The 22,185-nt window shown below is 41.8% G+C and overlaps 1 protein-coding gene and 1 long non-coding RNA gene across 8 annotated transcripts in view; one reads left to right on the forward strand and one right to left on the reverse strand.

Moving 5' to 3' along the window:
• Positions 1–20,240, reverse strand: part of kcnc3b (potassium voltage-gated channel, Shaw-related subfamily, member 3b) — a 65,341-nt gene extending 45,101 nt beyond the window's left edge. For 3 of the 7 annotated variants that reach the window (XM_058399674.1, XM_058399700.1, XM_058399691.1), the window contains exons 1-2: positions 19,717–20,235; positions 6,150–6,832 (exon numbers count right to left, since the gene is read on the reverse strand). In XM_058399674.1, the coding sequence (XP_058255657.1) occupies positions 6,150–6,773 (624 nt within the window). In that variant the 5' untranslated portion in view covers positions 6,774–6,832; positions 19,717–20,235. Of the gene's footprint in view, positions 1–6,149; positions 6,833–19,716 lie in introns of all 7 variants that reach the window. The other 4 variants (XM_058399706.1, XM_058399665.1, XM_058399656.1 and 1 more) reach the window with 4 other exon arrangements.
• LOC131359675 (uncharacterized) lies at positions 8,849–19,727 on the forward strand. Its single transcript, XR_009205805.1, has 3 exons — positions 8,849–9,089; positions 15,996–16,116; positions 16,219–19,727. It is a non-coding gene; the product is annotated as an uncharacterized LOC131359675 (long non-coding RNA).
• Positions 20,241–22,185: the final 1,945 nt, after the last annotated feature.

Below are 22,185 nucleotides of genomic sequence, written 5' to 3' on the forward strand. Positions count from 1 at the left end.
ATCTCTGATCGAGACTATTTTCCTAATGAACTGATCTCACCTTGATTTTTTTTTTAAATAGAAATGGCCTCTGAAGTGTGGCTAATCTCTGCTTTCCCTAATGAACTGATCTCACCTCGTGTTATAAAACTGGTCCTTGATGAGCTCTTCGTCCTTGCAAAAGAAAGCATGACTGAACTCTTCCGCTGTTCCTAATGCACTATTAATATCTTTGCAGTACAAACCTATTCTGGGCACAGTTCTTCTTCTTTTTCCTAAAGCAACAACTTACCACTTTCCTGAATGGACTGATCTCACCTTGGGGTACAGAACTGTTCTCTAAATGATGTCACAGTGTATAATGAAGCAGGGCTGATCTCTGAACAGTTCTCCTTGTCCCAATGAACTGATTTCACCTGGATTTACAAAAGCTGGTCTCTGATCAGCTCTTCCTTCTTCCTGGAACATTGCATGACGACGTGAGACTGATCTCCGAACTGATCCCAATCTGAATGTATATAATGAGTGTATAGAGTAGCAGCTCCATTTTCGAACGGACCTAATGATTTCACCTTGAGCTACAAAGCTGGTCTCTGATCACTTCTTCTTCCTAGAATAAAAAAACGTGATGAATAATGAAGCATGGCTGATCACGGATCAGCTGTTATTTCCTCCGATAATGAAGCACGACTGATCTCTAACCGGTTCTCCTTTACCTAATGAACTCATCACACCTTCTGTTATGATTCCGGTCAGCTCAACTTTCACGTGCGCGATATGGAAACGCCGGTTTGTTATGTGTGTGCGCTCCGTCCCGTATCTCTGTCTGGGGACGGCGAAACGTCCTTGACAAAATCGCTGGTGTCACACAAAACCCTGCCCAAAGCAATGTGGTTAATATGGCTGCTATATATAAAGTCCAGGAAGTCCATCGATGGCAAGTTGAAATGAGAACTGTTGATGGAAGCAATGTTCAGGCCAAAACGAACCGCTGAGGTGCATTTCTATCCGCCCCAGAGCTGCTAATCAGCAAAGACCGAACATTGAGGACACTTGGATGTAACCTTCACGACTATGGTCAAACACAATGCCAGTGTTTCACATGTTTCTGACCGTGTAGAGTAACAGTGTGTTCAGCATTGTGTAACCACAGTGTGTGTGTGAGAGAGAACGGGCGATCACTCGACCAATACAAACACATGTCAAACACAGTACACTTCCAGCTAACTTCCTGTGGTATAAAAGGAACAAAACACTCTTTATTTTCAAGGTGATCAACTGGTGAGGTAACAGGAACTTCTCTTTGCATCAGGATGCATCACTTGACACTGTCCTTTATGACTTTCCTATAACAGTACATCCTGGGCATTATTTCTCCCGATTATTCGTCCTTCTATGCAGGAAAGAATCTCAGATCAAGATTTACTGTACTGGTACTGTATCTACACCTCAATATCTCATGACAGAACTCATTGGGCATGTTTATAAATGCTTTGTAAGCTGTGAGTGCAGTAAGCTCCTTATCAGCATGTCAGTTTCCTATATGATGAGAGCTACTGCACACATGACCATGACAATGGGGGGAAAAACACGTGGCTTTATCTACGTACACGTTTGTGATGAACAGCGAATTTGGATTCTTTTGTGGCTCTTATGTTGACAGAAGAACTGATCTGATGTCTTCTACTTTTCTGTCTCTGCATACGCTACTTTATACAAACTAAAAGTTCTTATATATTATATATAAGTCTCGAATCTGACTGGTTAGAAGGCATCGGCTAATTTTCTGTGAGTTACAGTACAGTGCAATAAAACTACATTAAAAAAAGGTTTTCCAAGCACAGGTCTAACCTGCATACTTTATGTTCACGCGTCCTGCTAAGGCTCAAGAGGCGCTAGTGATCATTTTTATCCCAAAGTCATGAAAGACAAAAAACAAAAAGCCAAAGCTGTGTAACGTGAGGAGAAAAAGATATTGAATGTGGATTGCATTTTTCCTGCAGTATGATTGTAGCCAGTGTGTTAACTCTGAAACGGGAGAAGGTGTCTGTGTGGTATTGGACGTTCTACACACACACACACACACACAGATCCGTCCCAGATTTCACTCGATTCTTGCTCTTATTTGCAACAAATTCTAGTGTATCATAAATATTGACGCCGGTAAATTAAAGACTTAGTTGTAATAACCTTCAACAGTATTAGTGCACGTGTGTGTGTGTGTGTTTTACTGATGAGGATCAGTTACAGTGTGTGTGTGTGTGAGAGAGAGAGAGAGAGAGCTCTGACTGCCATGACAAGACATAGAGCACGTAATCAATAACCGATCAATCAATACACGGCGCTGGAAGGTGGATTGGAGTACTTGTGTCTTAAGCTGGACGTGATGAGACGAGCAATTGCTCATCCTCTAGCTCCTGTCCGCTAACGGTCTCACTCTCTCCTGATCTGTAGCTCTCACTCGGCTTCGCTCAGTCTTCACTGCAGTAAAATCAGCATGTGTGTGTATGTGTGAGAGAGAGAGAATGAGAGAGAGAGAGAGAGAGAGAAGGTTGGCACTGGCGTGAACGACTCGGCTGATTATTGCTCTGCTCATAAACGTTTTACCGTCCGTCCGCACCGTAAATCCAGCCGTCCTGCTTTAAATCATGCCGTCCATCCTCCTCCGTCTCTTTCAACCTTGACCTATCTCTCCCTTCTCTTTCTTCCTTTCTTCCTTTCCACACCACGTCATGCATTTCACTAGGTTCTGGATCGCTCGGATGTTTTAACTAGGTTACAGAGCGGCATGTGGTCACACATACATAAACACACACACACACACACACAGATCACACTCGTGTAACTGCAGGGGGCTTTGTGTTCTGCTCTATATCACTGTGCTGGCTTGTAAATCTCCCAGGCAGAAGCTGCAGGAACAGGTATTGACCTGTGAATGACATTACACACAATGGAGACGCATTCCTCCAGAGCAGATTCCGACTAGGGATTCACCGATCACGTGACTTTTTCTATTTAATGCTGCGGGACTGATTGTCTAGGGTTAGTTAGAATTATATATTTGGATTTGGGATTTGCTCAGGCATAGGTAGAATGCTGGGGTTAAACCCTCTGGATGGGTCAAGGTCAGTGCATTAGCCCTCACACTGATTCTCCAACAACAAAAACAACAACAAACATACTACTATTGTTTTTCTTAGTTTTTTTTTTTCAGATTCAATTGATAGATTTCTACAATCCTTTTCAAGTAAAAAATACTGCAGCTAGAGCTGATGAATAAATCCAATCACATGCATTTATGTGAATTATTTAGCGTAAGGCTGCTGATCAGACCAATGGTTAGTGATCAGGCTTTGGACACTGCGTGCATCCGTACCTTCCGCTCAGGTTTTGATACAGTACATACGAATCAGTATACACATGTAGTATAAATACAATCCGGACACACAGCATCCTCCAGGTTGGTGCGGTCATGTGACCTACATGAACATTTCCACTGTTTCAGGTTGGAGAGGGTGTAATAATATTACCCAGCTGTGTGGTTGAGAACTGCTTGCTGGCAGTGGCAATTGTGAAAACTGGCCCTGGCATTAGGTTAGGTTCTCATTTAGACCTTCAACAAGTTACTCAAGTGCTGTTAAATAAGTATGGCTTAACCACGAAGAACAAAGTTTAATACCTATAGCACTTATGCTCAGCCTGTCCAACTGCCTTATGGGATAGAACAGGGTCCGTTATTTCCATACTGCAGAAGCAGTAGGTCATTGAGGTAATCTTTGCCTAGTGTTTTATGAATACAGTGAATCCATCACTCTGCTGCTTTTCGCTTGCTGTATATTCGGGCTGTATGCCGATAAAAACCCAACGCAATGAAAACACATCATGAACACTACGGTGCTTGGACCCCTGCGGTTCAAGCATGGAGAAAGACCAAAGCAATGTTTCTTCAATATTTAACTCTGGTAAACATATGAACATTTACGGTGCTTGGACCCCTGCAAAGTCTTCAGTTGTCCAGTTTGGGTAAGACTGTCCCCAGTGTAGCCTCAGGTTCCTGCTCTTGTCTGGACCCTGATGTGGTTTTCCTCAGCTGTAGCCTATCCACCAGAAGGCGCATGGTGTTGTATGTTGTATGGAGATGCTCACTATGGATGTAACTGTTACTATATCCTTCCTGTCAGGTCTCCTCTGACCTCTCTCCTCAGCACCAGACCAAAGGAGATTGAGATGATTTCCTGTAATAATGATAGACGTCATTTGATTGTTTTTTTTTTATACTCTCTCACTAATGATGCATACAGATTTTTGACAATGATAGATATTTCCCCTCAGCCTGCTGGCGATTATGCAAGCTTGTCTAATTGAATCCAATCACATCGCTTTAAATAAAATGCATTTCAAAGACATGACGCTGTTTAACAAAAATGCAATTACAATGTAATTGTCCAGAACTGATTAAAGAAAAAAACACAAGCCCTTCCACCATTTCAGGTTTGAGGAAAAGTGGTAAAGGGTGTAATGATATTATCAGCTGAGGAGTCAGGAACTGCTTGTTGGCAGCGGCAAGTGCGGAGAAAACAAACGGATGCGGATTTTTAAGCGAATTTTTACTTTTATTGTACGGGTTTGAATGTATCTGAGAGTCAACCACCTCAGGAGGAGAAAAGCATTGTCAATTATTTCCTAGATTAGAAAATTTTTTCTGCTTTTAGTTTAGTCTCCAAAGACATTCCGGATAAAAATGGATGATAGAGCGGATAATCTGCTGACGAGTCTGAAAAACATCCGCCGTCTCACTCTGTGGAATCACCTGACGCCACTTTTACTGAAAGGCTGCACGTCTAGACTAGAAAGAATTCATAGCGCTTACAATCACTGGTGGTGCGAGAGCTAAAGTCGAAGCAGACTGTAACGTTTATTACTCTTGTGAGGTCTAGTTTTGTTGATTCCGGTCTATGAAGGATCGCCTCGCGGACTTGAGCTAATACAGTAATGGAACGACCTTAAAGATGGTGAAGAAGATTCTCCCAAGGGGAAGTGGGGAGGGAAAGTCGATGAGACACGGGTGTTCTACATTAACAACTGAAACTTAATACTCGTACAGTTGATTCAGTGTTTGGGTTTCTGGAGCTCTGATGTCTGTTTTTATGTACAGAATTTTTTTTTCCTTTAAGCCGTTCCTAGGACTGATTGGCTTATCATATTTTTAAATATTTAAACAAGTTGATTATTACAGACTGCAACATATTCGGAGTCAGACGATATTAATCTGGAGAAAGTTACTAGCGTTCAGTCGGGTTACGCACACAATCCACGATCGGATTATTAAAAACGAACCTGTGTGTAGTTCTGCACAAACCCCGCTCTGCTTTCAAACAACTTCTGAAAGTCCAGAGCTAAGTCTAAGGTCACTGATTATTTTGATATCAACTCGCTCACTACACGTAACTCATGATGAGCAGAAGCAAGTTGCAGCAAGGTGATAGACTTTTACTTGCGCTGGTTATTGGTAACTATTTCCAAGAAGTGCTTATAAGACATGACTCAGGTCCTAGCAGATGAATAGCTTGTGTCATTCATATAATTCCGATTTCCTGATTATTACGATGCGCAATACTGCGCTAAACGATTAAATAATATACCGAACATTTCTTCTGGTGCACAATACTACACAATCATCATCAAAGTTGAGGACACACTGCAATTCATGCAAGCGTTACTATGGCGATATGGCCTTGATTGTTTTCAAACGACTGTAAAGAATGAACAGATTATTTCTTATGGCTGATACTATCCATGAGAGAAAAAAGCAAACAAAACAATACTAAAGCAGCTGATTTGTAATTAACGATGTTAATTAGGACGTCCTGTTTGTCAAAACACTTCGGCGCGCGCATTTACACCTGTAACCTTATCCATCAGGTGTGCATGTTATAAAATAAAGGCTATACAAATATTAACACCTGTACATGCACGTGCACTACTGACTATATGATATTAGGGTACCCATTAGGACGTGCATCATGAACTGCTCACGCGGATGCAAAAAATTCAAATTAAAGCACGAGGTTGCACTGCGGTGATGCGCAGTCACCCAGCGCGCGCTACTCAAAGGAATAAAATAAAAAGCGGCAATGTTTCTTTAATAAGAGATTAAAACAAATACTCACCCGTGCGTATTTGGATGAATAAGGGTCTTCGAAAAGTGCCCAGATTTTGGGTTGCCACACGCGCCACCAACCCACTTTGCGCCCGTCCTCGTGCAAGCAGAGACGCCGCAGGTCTCCGTCCGCTCCTCCGGCAAGCGCGGCATCATCGTCCGGCGGGTCCGGTTCGGGTGTCTCGAAACTGTCGAGCGCTTCCTCAGCATCACGGTGCTGCCGGTAGTTCATCCAGCAGCATGCCTCCACATCCGTCTCATCGATGCCCCAGAAGGCGAGCTCCTCCTCGAAGAGCGGGCCGCACACGTCGCCGGGGCAGTGCAGCTTACCGGTTCGGTAGTAGTTCAGCACGAAGGCGAACACGGCTGGATGACGGTCGAAGAAGAACTCGTCGGCCACCGCATCGTAGTCGAAGTTGCTGGACGCGTCGGGCTCGGTAAGCCACGCGAGGCGCGTGCCGGGCAGCGTGCGCAGCGTGCTGCGGTAAGTCTCGTGGCGCACGCCGCCGCAGTTGATCACGATGCGCTCGCTGTCCGCCGGGCACGGCATGTCGGCGCTCCCGCATACCTTGTTGGACGACTGGTTGCCCGCCTTTCGCCCTCGGAACGACGACACGCACACCGAGCTGAGCATAGAGAGGAGGGGGGGTGGGGGTGGGAGGAGGTGAGAAAACCGGGAGGAGAGGGAGGAGTCTGCGGAGGACGAGAGACATTTACAGAAAGTGAGAACAGAGCGAGAGAGAAAGTAGGAAAGATGTTTAGTATATAACGGGGAACTTCCATTCTATCTATCTATCTATCTATCTATCTATCTATCTATCTATCTATCTATCTATCTATCTATCTATAATCTGTCTATACACTGATCTGTCTGTAGTCTTTTTTTCTGTATATCTGTCTTTCTCTATCTGTATCTGTCTGCAGATCTGTCTGTCCGTCTTTCCATCTCTCTACACCTTTATTTCTCAGTCTGCATATATATAATCTTTCGATCTGTCTGTCTGTCTGTAGATCTTTGCGTCTGTCCATATGTCTATCTCTCTGTCTGTATGTTGCTGTCTGTCTCTTTCTGTTTGTACATCTCTCCATCATCTGTCTGTTCCATTCTCTGAACCTTTAAGGACACACTGAAGAACACTTAAAGGTCTTAGATGTAACATGTGTTCTAAGTGTTGTTTATTGTTTATCTGTCAGTATGTCTCTATCCATCAGTGTGTGTGTGTGTGTGTGTGTGAAACACAGCAATGTGTTAAATGAATAGTTCCGGTGATGACTCGTGCCCAGCTGGATGGACACTCACACACACACACACACACACACACACACACACACACACACACACGCTACTGTATTAATTCACTGGTTGCATTGCATGTCTCTTATAACTCTGCACAACACTAACATTAAACTAACCAAAGTCTTCAAGAACCAAAAACAAAAGGAGGTCCTGAAGATATCACAATATCATCATCATGACCATCATCACTACACTCAAGTCTCCCACTGAAAATAAAGGACATGACATGCAGCAATGAAGACCTACTCTACTGCACTATGCTGACCTGAAGGACCAGACTCGAGTCAAAGGTCATAAGCCTGCCATATCCACTAACAGATAGATAGATAGATATAGATAGATAGATAGATAGATAGATAGATAGATAGATAGATAGATAGATAGATAGATAGATAGATAGATAGACATGTCGATGATGTTTGCAATAAGGAATAAATCAGTTGTGGCTATTATAGTAAAATTATCAACAGGGTGTTGCTATGAGACACACTGCCAAGTGTCCAGTGTTTTATTTCTTTTATACTGCAGCAATTTACCAAAGTCCACAATATTCATTCAGGGTTCTTCCCTTTCAGCATGTTCATGCTTTGGTGTCACCTGTGTTTCGTTTCGTCTTGTCTCCGCCCCCTTTTCCTGTGATCGGTGTATATCCTCATAATACTCTTTTATACCTGCCCTCTGTTCTGCCTGCTTGTCTATGTTATACCCTCATGGATCTTTGTATCTTCGCAAAGTCTTGTCCACCGCAACCCCCCCAATCCCCCAACCCCCCAATCCCCCCCAGTGAATTCCTTATTCTTGGTTATAAATGCCGTATGTTTTCCCGTACAGTTTATTCGTTATATAAACAATAACCTAACTACAACCAGACTTACAGCTACTAGGAAGTATTGTCAGAGACGCTGCTATACAGAACGAGTCGACGTCTTCTGACCAATCAGAATCGAGTATTTGAGCAGCACTGTGATAGGAAACGTGTAAATCTGTTGGCTTTCGGTGTAATTCTGCACTGTAGCTGTTAATTCAAGGATTTGTCTGGAGAGTACTGTAGGTAGAGAGCGTTGTTCAGAATTACAATGTCATTCAGTAAAGTGAACAGAGAGAGTGAGAGAGTGTGAGAGAGAGAGAGAGAGAGAGAGAATGTGTTCAGCAGTACAGCGTTAACGTCACTCGCAGGAGGTGGGGTGGGTTTGGGGTTTTGGGGGGTGAGTTTTCTGCTGCAGTAAAAGCTGGAGTTGCTTTCTCATTTTGTCCTCTGCTCTCTCTCTCTCTCTCTCTCTCTCTGCCACTGCAGTGCCGTCTGCGTTACCTCTGTGCTTCCTGTTTGCCCATACGCAAACTAATATATTAACTTCAATATCTCTCTCTCTCTCTCTCTCTCTCTCTCTCTCTCTCTCTCACACACACACACACACAGGTTCTGCATTCAGGATCCTTTCCCACATGCTTCACTTTTCTTTCTCCACCTCTCTCTCTACCGCTCTCTATCCATTTGCTCATGTCCAGCTCAACTCTTCCCTTTTCCCACTTGTCCTTGTCTTCATTTATTCTAGTCAGCTTCCATTCCATTCTCTAAGACATCCTTCCACCTCTGGGTCCTCGCCAAAAGTTTGCAAACTTGAGTGACGGATCGAGACGGGCCAAAAACACGAGGTAGGATGCTTCTGATATAGAGTCTGAATCCGGCATGAGATGTGTTTGTGGGTATGACTGCTAGCAACGATAAGCCCATCCTGTCTTACGAAGATAAAAAATAAATGACGTCAACGTAAGGTTTCATTTTTCAGAGATTATTAGCCGCTAATGTTCTGGACCTCTGTGGAAACCCAACAAATGTAGGATTCCTAAGAATAATACACAAATAAAGCAAGGCTGGGGCTGATTTCTTTCCATCAGAGTGCTGGTGGTGCCAGGAAGGGCAGAGATTTTTCTGTAACATGTGATTAATGCTTGAGAAGCTGCATGTCACAGTCATATATATTACTCTATAGGAGCGGGTAGAGCAAAGCAGAACCCCTTTATTCAAATCAGCTGCTGAATGAACATTGTTCTCAATCACAACATAAAAATACTAATACTAAGTGACTTCCTCATCTTCATTAAATCTTGATGCATGGTGTACTAGAGGCCCACTGGGTTAGGAATCTCGCTGCCCCATGCTTGATTTAGGAACATTTTCAGTGTTCAGGACAGGTGATGACATGTGACCTGGATGGCTAGCTTCAAAATACACTTAAGCTATTCTTTATAGCCAATATACTGGAATTAAATGAAAGTGTACAATGATCAGGCATAACATTATGACCACTGACAGGTGAAGTGAATAAGACTGATGATCTCCTCATCATGGCACCTGTTAGTGGGTGGGATATATTAGGCAGCAAGTGAACATTTTGTCCTCAAAGTTGATGTTAGAAGCAGGAAAAATGGACAAGTGTAAGGATTTGAGCTTTGAGTTTGACAAAGGGCCAAATTGTGATGGCTAGACCACTGGATCAGAGCATCTCCAAAACTGCAGCTCTTGTGGGGTGTTCCCGGTCTGCAGTGGTCAGTATCTATCAAAAGTGGTCCAAGGAAGGAACAGTGGTGACCCGGCGACAGGGTCATGGGCGGCCAAGGCTCATTGATTCACGTGGGGAGTGAAGGCTGACCCGTGTGATCCGATCCAACAGACGAGCTACTGTTGCTCAAACTGCTGAAGAAGTTAATGCTGGTTCTGATAGAAAGGGGTCAGAATACACAGTGCAGGACGGGTCAGGGCTGTTTTGGCAGCAAAACACAATATTAGGCAGTTGGTCATAATGTTATGCTTGATGTGTGTACGCGTAAACAGTTTGTTTAGGATGTTTCTCTTGCAAAGACTGGGCGAGGGAGAAGGGTGATTAAAGTGGAAAGTGTCCAATAATTCAGAAATGTATGTGCACCACGGTGACCTTGTTTCCCTAATTCAGAGGCTGAGAGAAAGATAAACTTGTCTTCCTTTTTTCAAAGCTGAATTTTTTCAAGCCTCTTTTGAGATTTTGCTGAAACACAAAAAGCACAACGAATATACTAAAACGTACATAGATGTGGATTTTTTATGGTGAAATCAGTAGCCACTGGTGTGTGTGTGTGGGGGGGGGGGGTCTGGCAGAGGTGGTTGTGGGAATAAGTAAGAGAAGAATGGAAAGGGAAGCATTTGGAAAAGAGAAGAGATGTGATTATGAACAGGGAGATGGAGAGGGGAGTTTAATTACCGAACATTTACAGCACAGATGACATTCACTGTGTCCTCTACTACTGCACTACTTGTGTGTGTGTGTGTGTGTGTGTAAAATGAGAGGCAAACACTAGTTATCAGTGAAGAGCAAGAAAAGAGAGAGAGAGAGAGAGAGAGAGATGAGTTGAATATACATTAGGAAACGCTGCAGCTTGTGGGGGGAGGGAAAGAGAGGAAAAAAAGAAAAGAGAGAGATGGAGAAGAGCGAGACAGAGAGAGAGAGAGAGAGAGAGAGAGAGTGAATGATGTCAAAAATGCAAAACCTCTTCTGTGAAAGTAAAAAGAGAGACGGGGGATTAAAGGGGAGCAGGATGGAGGGAGGAGAGGAAAAGGAAAGGGAGAATAGCGCAGAGAGATGACGTGAGAGGTGGAGGAGGAGGGAGGAGGAGCGGCGAGGGAGAGCAAAGGCAAGAATTTACATGTACAGTGTGAAGGATGTGGGAGCGAGAGAAGATCAAACAGAAAGAGGGTAAGAAATAAATAAAAAAAGAGAGAGTGTAAATAAGGGGCGCGATCACACCAAGAGTGAGAGAGAGGGAAGGAAGGAAGGAGGGAGGGAGGGAAGGAAGGAAGGAAGGAAGGAAGGTGTGTAGAGAGAAAGAGAGAGCATGGAGGTATAGTGAGAGAGAGATAGAAAAGAAAAGAGTTATAACATGTGGAGGAATGAAGATGGAAGTGTAGAGGAAGACAAGAAAGAGAAACCGCAGTATGGATAGAGGGATAGAGACATGGATGGACAGAGACAGAAATCAAAAATGAGGGAATGGAAACCAGACAAAGAGGAATTTTATGGAAAGAAGTAAAGAAAGAAAGAGGGAGAAGAAGTGATGGTGTAGAATGAGAAAAGGATAAAAGGAAAGAAAAAGAGAGGAGAAATAAAGAAGCTATAGATGGGAAATGGAACAGAGGGAAGAAAGAAAGAAACAAAGAAAGAAAGCAACAGAGCAAGAGAGAGAGAGAGAGAGAGAGAGAGAGATAGAAAGCAGATGTTGGAGGATGCTGGGAGATTTTTTTTCTCGCCTGCAGCAGTGTGTTCACCGCTGTGCTGTAGAGAACGCCTCAGGCTCAAACTCACGCTCTTTCTCCCTCCCCCTGCACTTGTCCTCTACCTTTCTCTCTGTCCCGTCCTCCAGAGGCGCCACCAGCAGGACGAAGGTGGTGCTGCAGCCATGCAGAATACTGCAGTCCCCTCCCACTTCCATGCAGTGACAACACTAACACCCCCCTCCCCAACCCCAACCCCACCACCACCATACCATCTCATACATCCCTTCATGATGCTCCATGATCATCTCCCCACAAGCTCCAAATTCCCCCCTCTCTCTCTCTCTCTCTCTCTCTCTCTCTCTCTCTCTCTGTCTCACCCTCTCTCTCAATGAGTATGCTAAGTGCACAGTAACATGAATGAATAGAATAGAATAGAATAGAATAGAATAGAAGGCACAACACAAGAGACTAGAACAACACAGAATGGAATGGAATAAACAACAGTAAAACAGAACTAGAATACTCTATAATACTGTAGAAGAGATTACAAGAGAACAGACTAGAATAGAATAGAACATAATTGACCAAACAGAAGTCTACTGTTGAATGAAATAGAACATACTGAAACAGAATAGAATATGATAGAATACACAACAGAAGAGAATGGCACAGAATGCAATAAACAACAATAACACAGAACACAAACTTGAATCGTTTATGGTAGAATAGAATAGAATAGAATAGAATAGAACTGTTAAAACACACAACAGAAGAGAACCGTACAGAACAGAATAGTTTACTCTATTATAGAATAGAATATGTGACTGCCACATAAATGATTAAACAGAAGTTGACTGTAGAACGAAACAGAATAGGATACAATAGAATGCACAACAAAAGAGAACAAAACAGCACAGAATGGAATTAACAACAATAAAACAGAACACGAAATAGAGCAGTTCATGGTACAATAAAATAGATCACAAGAGAATAGACTAAAATAGAATAGATCAGAATTGAACAAACAGAAGTCTACTGTAGAACAGACAGAACAGACTAAAACAGAATAGAATACAATAAAAATACAACAGAAGAGAACCAAACAGAATAGAATAGAATAGAATAGAATAGAATAGAATAGAATAGAATAGAAAAAGAGGGCACAACACAAGAGACTAGAACAGCACAAAATGGCATGGAATAAACAACAATAAAACAGAACACAAAATAGAATACTCTAAAATACTGTAGAAGAGATCACAAGAGAATAGAATGGAACACAACAGACTAAACAGAATAGAATAGAATACAATACAATAAAATACACCACATAAGAGAACCTAAAATAATAGAATATGATAGTCTATTATAGAACAGAATATATCAGAATAGAACTGAATAGAATAGAATGCACAACAGAAGAGAACCGAGCAGCACAGAATGGAATAAACAACAATAATACAGAACACAAAATAAAATAGTCTATGGTGCAATAGAATAGAATAGAATAAAATAGAATAGAAGCCTACTGTAGAATAAAATAGAACAGAGTGGAGCAGAATAGAACACAATGCAAGAGAATACACAACAGAAGAGAAGTGAATAGAATAGAATAGAATAGAATAGAATAGAATAGAATAGAATAGAATAGAACAGCACAGCACAGAAAAGCCCTCCAGTATGACGTCACTCGCCTGTGCCACAATGGGACTGGGCAAGTGGGGAGAAGGAGGTGGGGGTGTCTTTACACTGTGTGTGTGTGTGTGTGTTTCCTGAGGCTTTATCTGGCATTATACTGAAATCATGCCAGTTTAGATCCCATTCTGCCAAATACACCTTGTGTAGAAAAGCACAGCGTCATTCTGATTGGTGGCTTTCGCTGTAAACTGCAAGTCCCGCCTCCTCCTGCCTTGTTATTTTGATTGGTTAGGGCACTTTTTCAGCACTTTTTAGTACATAAACATACACATCATGTCACTCATCCACACTGTAAATATATCAGAATAAAGGTTTGTCTGGATTTCAAAAAATAAAACCTAAGAAAATGTAAATGTTTCAGATTTTTCCATCTATGCTATACCTCAGCTCTTAATTAAAGTCTAGATTAACAGCACAATGTGAATGTATTTATAATTGATGGAAGGAGTCTCCAGCATTTGTAATATGATAAGCTATCTGGGCAGCATTGTGGCTTAGTGATTAGCACTGTTGCCTGGGTTCCTGGGTTCGTGTGGAGTTTGCATGTTCTCCCCGTGCTTGCGTGGGTTTACTCTGGTTTCCGTCCACAGTCCAGGTTGATAGGTAATTCTAAATTGCCCATAGGCGTGTGTGTGTGGTTGTCTGTCAATATATGTGGCCCTGTGACGGACTGGTGACCTGTCCAGGGTGTACCCCTGCCTTTCGCCCAATGTGTGCTGGGATAGGCTCCAGCAGATCCCCGTGAACCTATTTAGGAATAAAGTGGGTATAGAAGATGGATGGATGATAAGCAATCTTTTAGTCTTATTGGATTCAAGAGAGAGAAAACAAGAGAGGTTTGTAAGGGGCTGATATGTACTGTAAAGCTGTTAACCGTAAATAGTTAAAAAGTACCATTCTTTAATCAATAAACATTGTAATTTTTGACAAATTGCTCAGGTGTATGAGAAATAAATCTCATCCAGATGTGCTGTTCTTAAATTTTAAAAAAATAATACTCATCTGTTTAATTAACACAATAAAACTTTCACTGGCAACCACCAAATCACAGACTTTACCTGAGCCTGTAAACATGCAACAAGATCTCATTTACACACCACTAACCTGCCAGTTCCAGTAAGTAACCTTGCCACTCTGAAGGTCTCACCCTGTTTTCCTAAAGGTTTCGGGATTATAGCAATCGTGTAACTTGACATTCCCATGACGTATTTTGCAAACGTTCCTCATAGGGACACGGCAGATGTCAAAAGAACAAACAGTTTTGAAGGCGTCACTTATTGTGCTTGTTGCGACAAAAATAGGATAAAAGATTGATCACATGCAACTTGTTCTTCTCAGTGGGGGAACACGATTTTGGGTTTCGATCTATTAATAGAACCCAGAAGGATCAGGATAGTAGCAGTGTTTTGAAGGACATGTTATTAGGGCTCTAATTAGGAAATTAGTGCTATGTGGAACATTTCCGTAAGAGTTTTAACCTTAGATCTTGATGACAGATAAGACCTGGACAACTGGCCAGTGAACTTCCCATTACATACTAATATATTTTGGAAGGTGGCTTTGTGGCATTCTGCCACAAGAACACAAGAGCTTGGGCGCTGATGTCCAAGATGAAGTCTTGGTGGGAAGTTTCAATTTATCCCAATGGTGTTCAGTGAGATTAAAGGTCAGGCTCTAGGCAGGTCTTGGTCTTGGCAAACCAGGTCTTCATGGACTACACTGGACAGTGTCATGCTGGAACAAGTTTGGGCTGGGCCACATAGTTCCAGGAAATGATAATGCTACATTATACAAAGACATTGTAGACAATCAGGTGTGTTACTAACTATGTGGCAACAGTTTGGTGAAGACACTCATATGGGTGTGATGGTCAGGGTTCCACATACTGGATTTTAACATCATGGTAGGGTGACTGAAACTGCAATTGGTGAAAGAACTCTCAGAAGCTGAGACGATTCTGTTTGCGCAAGACTCCTGACTAAAGAGCTATAGGCAGCAGTTGCTGAATACAGGACAGGGAGGTGTGTCACAAGATGCAAAAGCGAGAGACCGGAATTTAGAAAGTCTTTCGGCTGCTCCTTATTCGGGGTCGCCACAGCGGATCATTTGGTCTGCATGCTTTGATTTGGCACAGGTTTTACGCCGGATGCCCTTCCTGATGCAACCCTCCCAGTTAACCCGGGCTTGGATCGTCACTGAGAGTTAACACTTCAGTGGCTGGGTTAGCTCTCTGCCTGGGAATCAAACCCGGACCGCGGCAATGAGAGCGCAGGATCCTGCCGCTGGACCACCGGGAGACTAGATATTTAGATTTAGATATTAAAATTTTAAAAATGTCGGTAGTTTTTTAGTTACATGGTCTATACTACAGGGCTGATTTGACTAGCCAGAAACACATGGTGGCACACAGAGGCTTGTATCATGGATGCTATAAAAAAGTATGTAATTGTGGATATGGAGGCATTTTGGAATGAGTCTCCAGTGACAGAGCTTTGTTTCTTTGTAATGAGATGAACTGAAATGATTTGTCTTATTTTCTTAAAGAAAAAGTAAAGCAAATAAGGTGATTTGTCTAGCTGGTAACATGATGATATACCTTGTCTTGGTGTTTACAGCATTTGGCAGACACCCTTATCCAGAGCAATTTACATTTCATACAGCCATGCAACTAGCATCTCAGGGCCTTTCTCAAGAATCCAGCTTGGCAGACCCAGGGTTTGAACTCACAACCTTCTGGTCAGTAGGCCAACGCCTTAACCACTAAGCTTCCACTTGTGGTCATTTGCATGTCAGTTATAGCATTACTAGAAAATAATGACCCTTTTTTTTTTCTTGCAGACCAACCCGGATCTGAGATGCTGAATTCTACCGAATCAACCATCATGCTCTTTAATATCCTTACCGATTATTCTTTATTCTATAGCGCCTCCATCCTTTGCACAAACACCAACTTCTCAAGTGCATTGGTGGAAAAAACTGCCTGGTCAGAAGACTGAGATGGAATGCCCCATGATATTAAAAGACATCATGCGGGAAATATGGCAGGCATTCTGGTAAGGGCTGCAGGCAAATAGTAAGAATTAGAATTAATTTTTGAAGTAAAAATGTCTTCTCTTAAATTGTCAGAGGATATTAACTCCATTAAAGAATGACATTCTTAGAGGACCAGCATAAGATAGCAGCCTGACGGTAATGCAAGACTGAGGGTCAAGTGGTAGTTGGTTGCAAAACTATCTACTGTGAAAATCTATCATCGATCCACACCACCGTCCAGCATTCAACTGAAGAACTGATTGTTGGAGATATCTTTTACTCCCAAAGAATGATTCCTGAAGACTTGAAGTGCTAAATAAAATAAAACAGGCAAATTAAAGACAACCCTTTAGTGAAAGGCTCTTAATTGAGATGCAAAGTATCCTAATGGACTTTTCTACCTGTTACCGTTCAAATCTTAGAAAGATCAACAAATGCACAGAAAACGACATTGCTAACGATTATTTTAGGCAGTGTATTTACATTTTCAAATCAGTCTTCACTGTCCTGAAGACTTTAACATGGAGGAAAACCTACTGAATTACCTTTGACTTTTACAAAGCGCCAACACCGGAGACTCCTTCAATAAATATCAAATAAATCTCTGCATCAAATCAACAATTATACATCTTTTATTTTTTAAATTTTATTATTAGTCTTAGACGGTATAGTCCATCCTTGTGAATGAGTTACTATAGAAACAATAACACATTAGCACATTCAATTGTGATTTATCGTATACTGGGGCTGACTGTCAGAGCTGCTCTTATTGAAAATAATACAACCTGCTGACCAATCAGATTCGAGAATTCAGTAGTGACTTTAAACTTTAAAAGTGACTTTAGATTCCTTTATTACTTAGCAGACCAACCTAGCACCCTTATTGTTATTTTAAAAGTAAATACCAATGTCCATGGCTGGTCTGAGGAGCTATATGTACAACACAAATTCATAATGCTACTACAACTTCACCAGGCCAGAGTTTAAATCTCAAGTGGGGTAAATGTAGTCTCTGGGAAACAAGTCATTGATGGAAGGATGAACAGAGGAAGGATAAAAGAGGAAAGAGTATAATATTACAGTGGCTGTTTTTTTTTTTTTTTTACCACAGATGCTAGATTAATATTAAACTTCTTGACATTCTTGACTCTATTTGGACAAAAGGTGTAGATGTATTTTAAAAACGAATATTATTGTGCTAATAATGGTTTTGTTTCTATAGCAACAGCTACACAGGTACCACAGGTATGACAGGCATTCCAAGCAAGAAATACTTAATGCTAATCACTAATTTTGGTTATCTACATTATAATCAAGCCAACCCTCCCATGTCTGCACAACTGACCCGTAGCTCCATGTTCAGTCCATGGTAGCAAGCATTCATATATTCATCTTCAGTAATACCTTCATCCTGGCCAGGGTTCAGTGAATCCACAGCCTATACTGGGAAACACCGGGCTTGAGGTAGGAATACACCCCAGATGGGATGCCAGTCCACTGGAGGGCACCATATACAGCGATATTCACACCTAGCCAATCCACCTTCTGGTATCTTTGTGGGGAAATCAGGAGATCCTGGTGGAAACCCACACAGAGACGATGCAAAGCCAGTTCGATATCGAACCCTGTCCCTGGAGCTGTGAGGCAGCAAGGCTACCAAGGTAACAACCAGCTACTCACAGCTGTGCGTTGTCAGGTGTATTGTGTAACTAACTCAGACATGACATGACCTTCTCTGGTTGCTTTTCAGAAGTTTGGAAGGAGAAATTCCAGTACTGCAAATGTATACACTTTGAAGCACTAGTATTTAGGAAGACCGAAGTGGAAATCATTTGGGTGGGTTTTATTTCAGGCTGTTTGCAAATCCACACTTTAATCATTATGAACTCCTTACTAGAGATGCATCAATACCGTTTTGTCACACCAAGTATGAGAACAAAAACCTGTTCTCTTGTCATTGTCAGCACCAACAATGATACTGATATGAGATACCTACTTAATCAATCCTCATGAAACACTTTATTTATCTCTATTTATGTTTGAAACGGTGTTTATTTTACTCAAAGTACCTAGTTACCCTTGGAATTTGTTTTACTTTGGAAACAAAGGTTCGTCTTTATTGAAGGAAAGCGCTTGATCATCCAGAACGACACACTGGGTACGCATTTATTTCAGCTCGCTTTGCTTGTTTTCATTTTCGCTGTGCATGGCTAAGTGTTATGTTTAAGACAGATTAAGAGTATCGTAGCTCCTCCTCATGATATTTTCACAGAGCATAGTGTACAGTGCGCTTTGTTTTAATTGCCATTAATAATAACAAGCTACGTCCAGATCGGTGTCTTTAACGAGCTATGTCCAGATCACTGTCTTTTTTTGTGTGTGTGTGTGTGTGTGTGTGTGTCGCCTGCGTGTTTGTTAGCGCGACAACATACATGATGCTTACGTCACGTCACATATCGGTATCGGAGCCGGTATCTGAGCCGTTCATCCCTATCGATCAATCCCTGTGGCGTTAGCACATAAGCAAAAAAATTAAAAAATAAGACAAAAAAAGAGGACACAAGGACGTCTGTATGAAACGCAGACACGATCCTGAAGTTGAAACACTCTGAGGACAGCGTCCAGCTGTTAAATTATTCACACCTTTCTGCTCATCTGACCTTAATATTTGGCTGAACTATCCTCCTATACTGCCCAGTTTTGCATTACTTTAATCTAAATGACCTTTTCACTGGTTTGGAAATATGTTTAGTACAGTCTCATTCGTCCATATTTTTCTTCAATAGTGCCCCCCCCCATCTTCCCCGGCTTACTCATCCTTCAGCTAGCCAGAAATGGCACTAGTAAGATATAATGGATTTGCTCATTAAACATATATAAATAGAGATATGTATTTGAAACCAAAAATGAGGGGCAAATTAAGCACCAGGATACGAATTTGATCAATTCTGAATGACTTCCAGCCTGGGGATTTTTGGTTTTCCTAATATGCGACATGACAGGAAGCTAACCAGGCTAATTTGGTGCAGTGGTGGTTCACCTGAAGGAGCACGAGACTCTGATTCTGGCGCGAAAAGATCGAGCAACCCGTCGTGTGTGTGTGTGTGTGTGTGTGAGGGTGAGGGGGGAGAGATACTTGTTGAATGTTGAATGTTGAGCGCTAAAAGATGTCACAGAAGTCTGAGATAATTCATTTTGTATCAGTGAACAGTTACGGGAAAACAAGGCAAAATAAACCACACACACACACACACACACGGCACAGACGACACCACCACGAACAGTCACGGTGAAAATACTCACTGGATTCGGATTCGAGCTCGGCTCGTTTACCGGAGAAACCCGGAAATTTAAGCCAAACGTCGTGTTTTTTTTCTTTTCTTTTCTTTTTCAATGGAAAAATATCGTCCGATATTTAATCCGAGGTTGTGTATGAATGCGGTCTTTTTTTCGATACCATAGGATCGATCAACCCATGGGAATGATGAAGATGAAGAGATGTAGAGATGGATTTTTTTTTCTAGACACTGATGATGCTAATCGCTGACACACCTTCCTCGTGCTATAATACTGCCATGTTTTTATCCTTGATATATATATAAATAAATAAATATATATATATATTCCTCTCCCAGCCTTCCTCACCCTTCTTATTGCGATAGTCCCTGTTTTACAAAAATAAAACAAACAAAAAAAAAAAAATCCACCTCTAATGCCTCGGTGAAGATGTGGAGAGGCAGACAGACGCCACACACACACACACACTCCTCTCGCGCTCTCTCTCTCCCTCTCTCACACACACACACACACACGCGCACACGGTCTGGTCGGTCCCTCTGTCTGCTCTGACTGAAACAGTGCTCTCTCTCTCTCTCTCTCTCTCTCTCTCTCTCTGTCTGTCTCTGTGATGTCAAGCAAGATGCCCCAAATTTCTTACGTGATGCCCTAAAAGGAGCAAAAAATGTTCTTCCAAGAGTATTTTTTCAGCAGAGGAAAATCTGGGACAACGTTTTTCACCATTTCAGCCTCAGCTGCTCAAGCTAGTCTAGGTTTGATAGTTTTACACAGGTTTCCTCCATTTACAGGGTGTTTCGAAATGGCCGTGCTGCTTCTTACAGTTCATAAAGGCCATATCTCAAGATAATAAAAAGAAAAATTGTTTTCTCAAGATTACACCTTTTTTTTCAATGTCAAAATACATTATTGGGCATACATAATATACAGGTTAACATACACCGATCAGGCATAACATTATGAGCACTGACAAGTGAAGTGAATAAGACTGATGATCTCCTCATCATGGCACCTGTTAGTGGGTGGGATATATTAGGCAGCAAGTGAACATTTTGTCCTCAAAGTTGATGTGTTAGAAGCAAGAAAAATGGACAAGTGTAAGGATTTGAGCTTTGAGTTTGACAAAGGGCCAAATTGTGATGGCTAGATGACTGGATCAGAGCATCTCCAAAACTCTTGTGGGGTGTTCCCGGTCTGCAGTGGTCAGTATCTATCAAAAGTGGTCCAAGGAAGGAACAGTGGTGAACCGGCGACAGGGTCATGGGCAGCCAGGGCTCACTGATGTACGTGGGGAGAGAAGGCTGGACCATGTGATCCGATTCAACAGACGAGCTACTGTTGCTGAAATTGCTGAAGAAGTTAATGCTGGTTCTGATAGAAAAGTGTCAGAATACACAGTGCATATCTATCTATCTATCTATCTATCTATCTATCTATCTATCTATCTATCTATCTATCTATCTATCTATCTTACTATCTAACTACTCTTGAAGTCGACCTTGCAAGTGCACTCATTTGGAAATGCTCTAGCACTGACAAACATAAACCTAGATAGATAGATAGATAGATAGATAGATAGATAGATAGATAGATAGATAGATAGATGGATGTACTTAATTTATCCAGTAGGGGGAAAATACCTCCCAAGCTCAAGAACAATCCCATGACCTTGGAGCTGTAACGCCATGATTTTACCACTTTACCAGCTTCTGCCTGTGGAGGCTCTCCCTGGTGTATAATATGAAATGCTCCACAATGCCTAATAATGCATTTGAACCGATGAGAAAAATAAGTGCTCTCAATAAAACAACTTTAATTGGCTTGATTTCACAAAAAAATGTCTAGACTGGGATTGTTTGGTTTTAAATAAGGTTTCTGGGGACTGGTTCCAGCTGGTCAATGCAGGTTGGTTTGCTGGTTCTAGATGTGGTTTTGGACATTTTCAGGCTGGTTCAAGCTGGTCAAACTAGTTCCAGCTGGTCTGGTTTAATGGTTTTACATTTTGATTTATTGCCTTATCCAGAGGTTTTTAAAGTTGGGAGAATATGCAGGACAATATCTGAACAGCTGCAGTGTTGAATTAACATGGCAACAATTTCATTTTATGTCAATCATATGTCATTTTAGACAACAAGGATGGACAGATCAGTAACTCGGGAGCCCACGGCTAGCAGGAGCTTGCTGAAAACATTAACCTGGACCTTGGATCAAATTTTTCTTGTATTACGTCAAGTGCCACTGTGTGTAAAATTCCCACAGGCTAGCCTTAGGTATAAATTCTTGCACATTCCACTAGGCTATATGCAGGTTTCCAAGTGTAAACCAAGTGTACCAAAAGATTTTGAAGGTATGACAAAAGAAATAGGGTTTAAACTTGGTCCAAATCTAATTAGCCATATATTGGTTAAATGTACCAAATTTCAGCCACATGTGGCCCAGGTGTGCATGCTATCTTTATGCTAAGAATTAAAATGCTTA

The sequence above is a fragment of the Hemibagrus wyckioides genome, linkage group LG01 (assembly GCF_019097595.1).
Source record: "Hemibagrus wyckioides isolate EC202008001 linkage group LG01, SWU_Hwy_1.0, whole genome shotgun sequence".
Lineage (NCBI taxonomy): Eukaryota > Metazoa > Chordata > Actinopteri > Siluriformes > Bagridae > Hemibagrus > Hemibagrus wyckioides.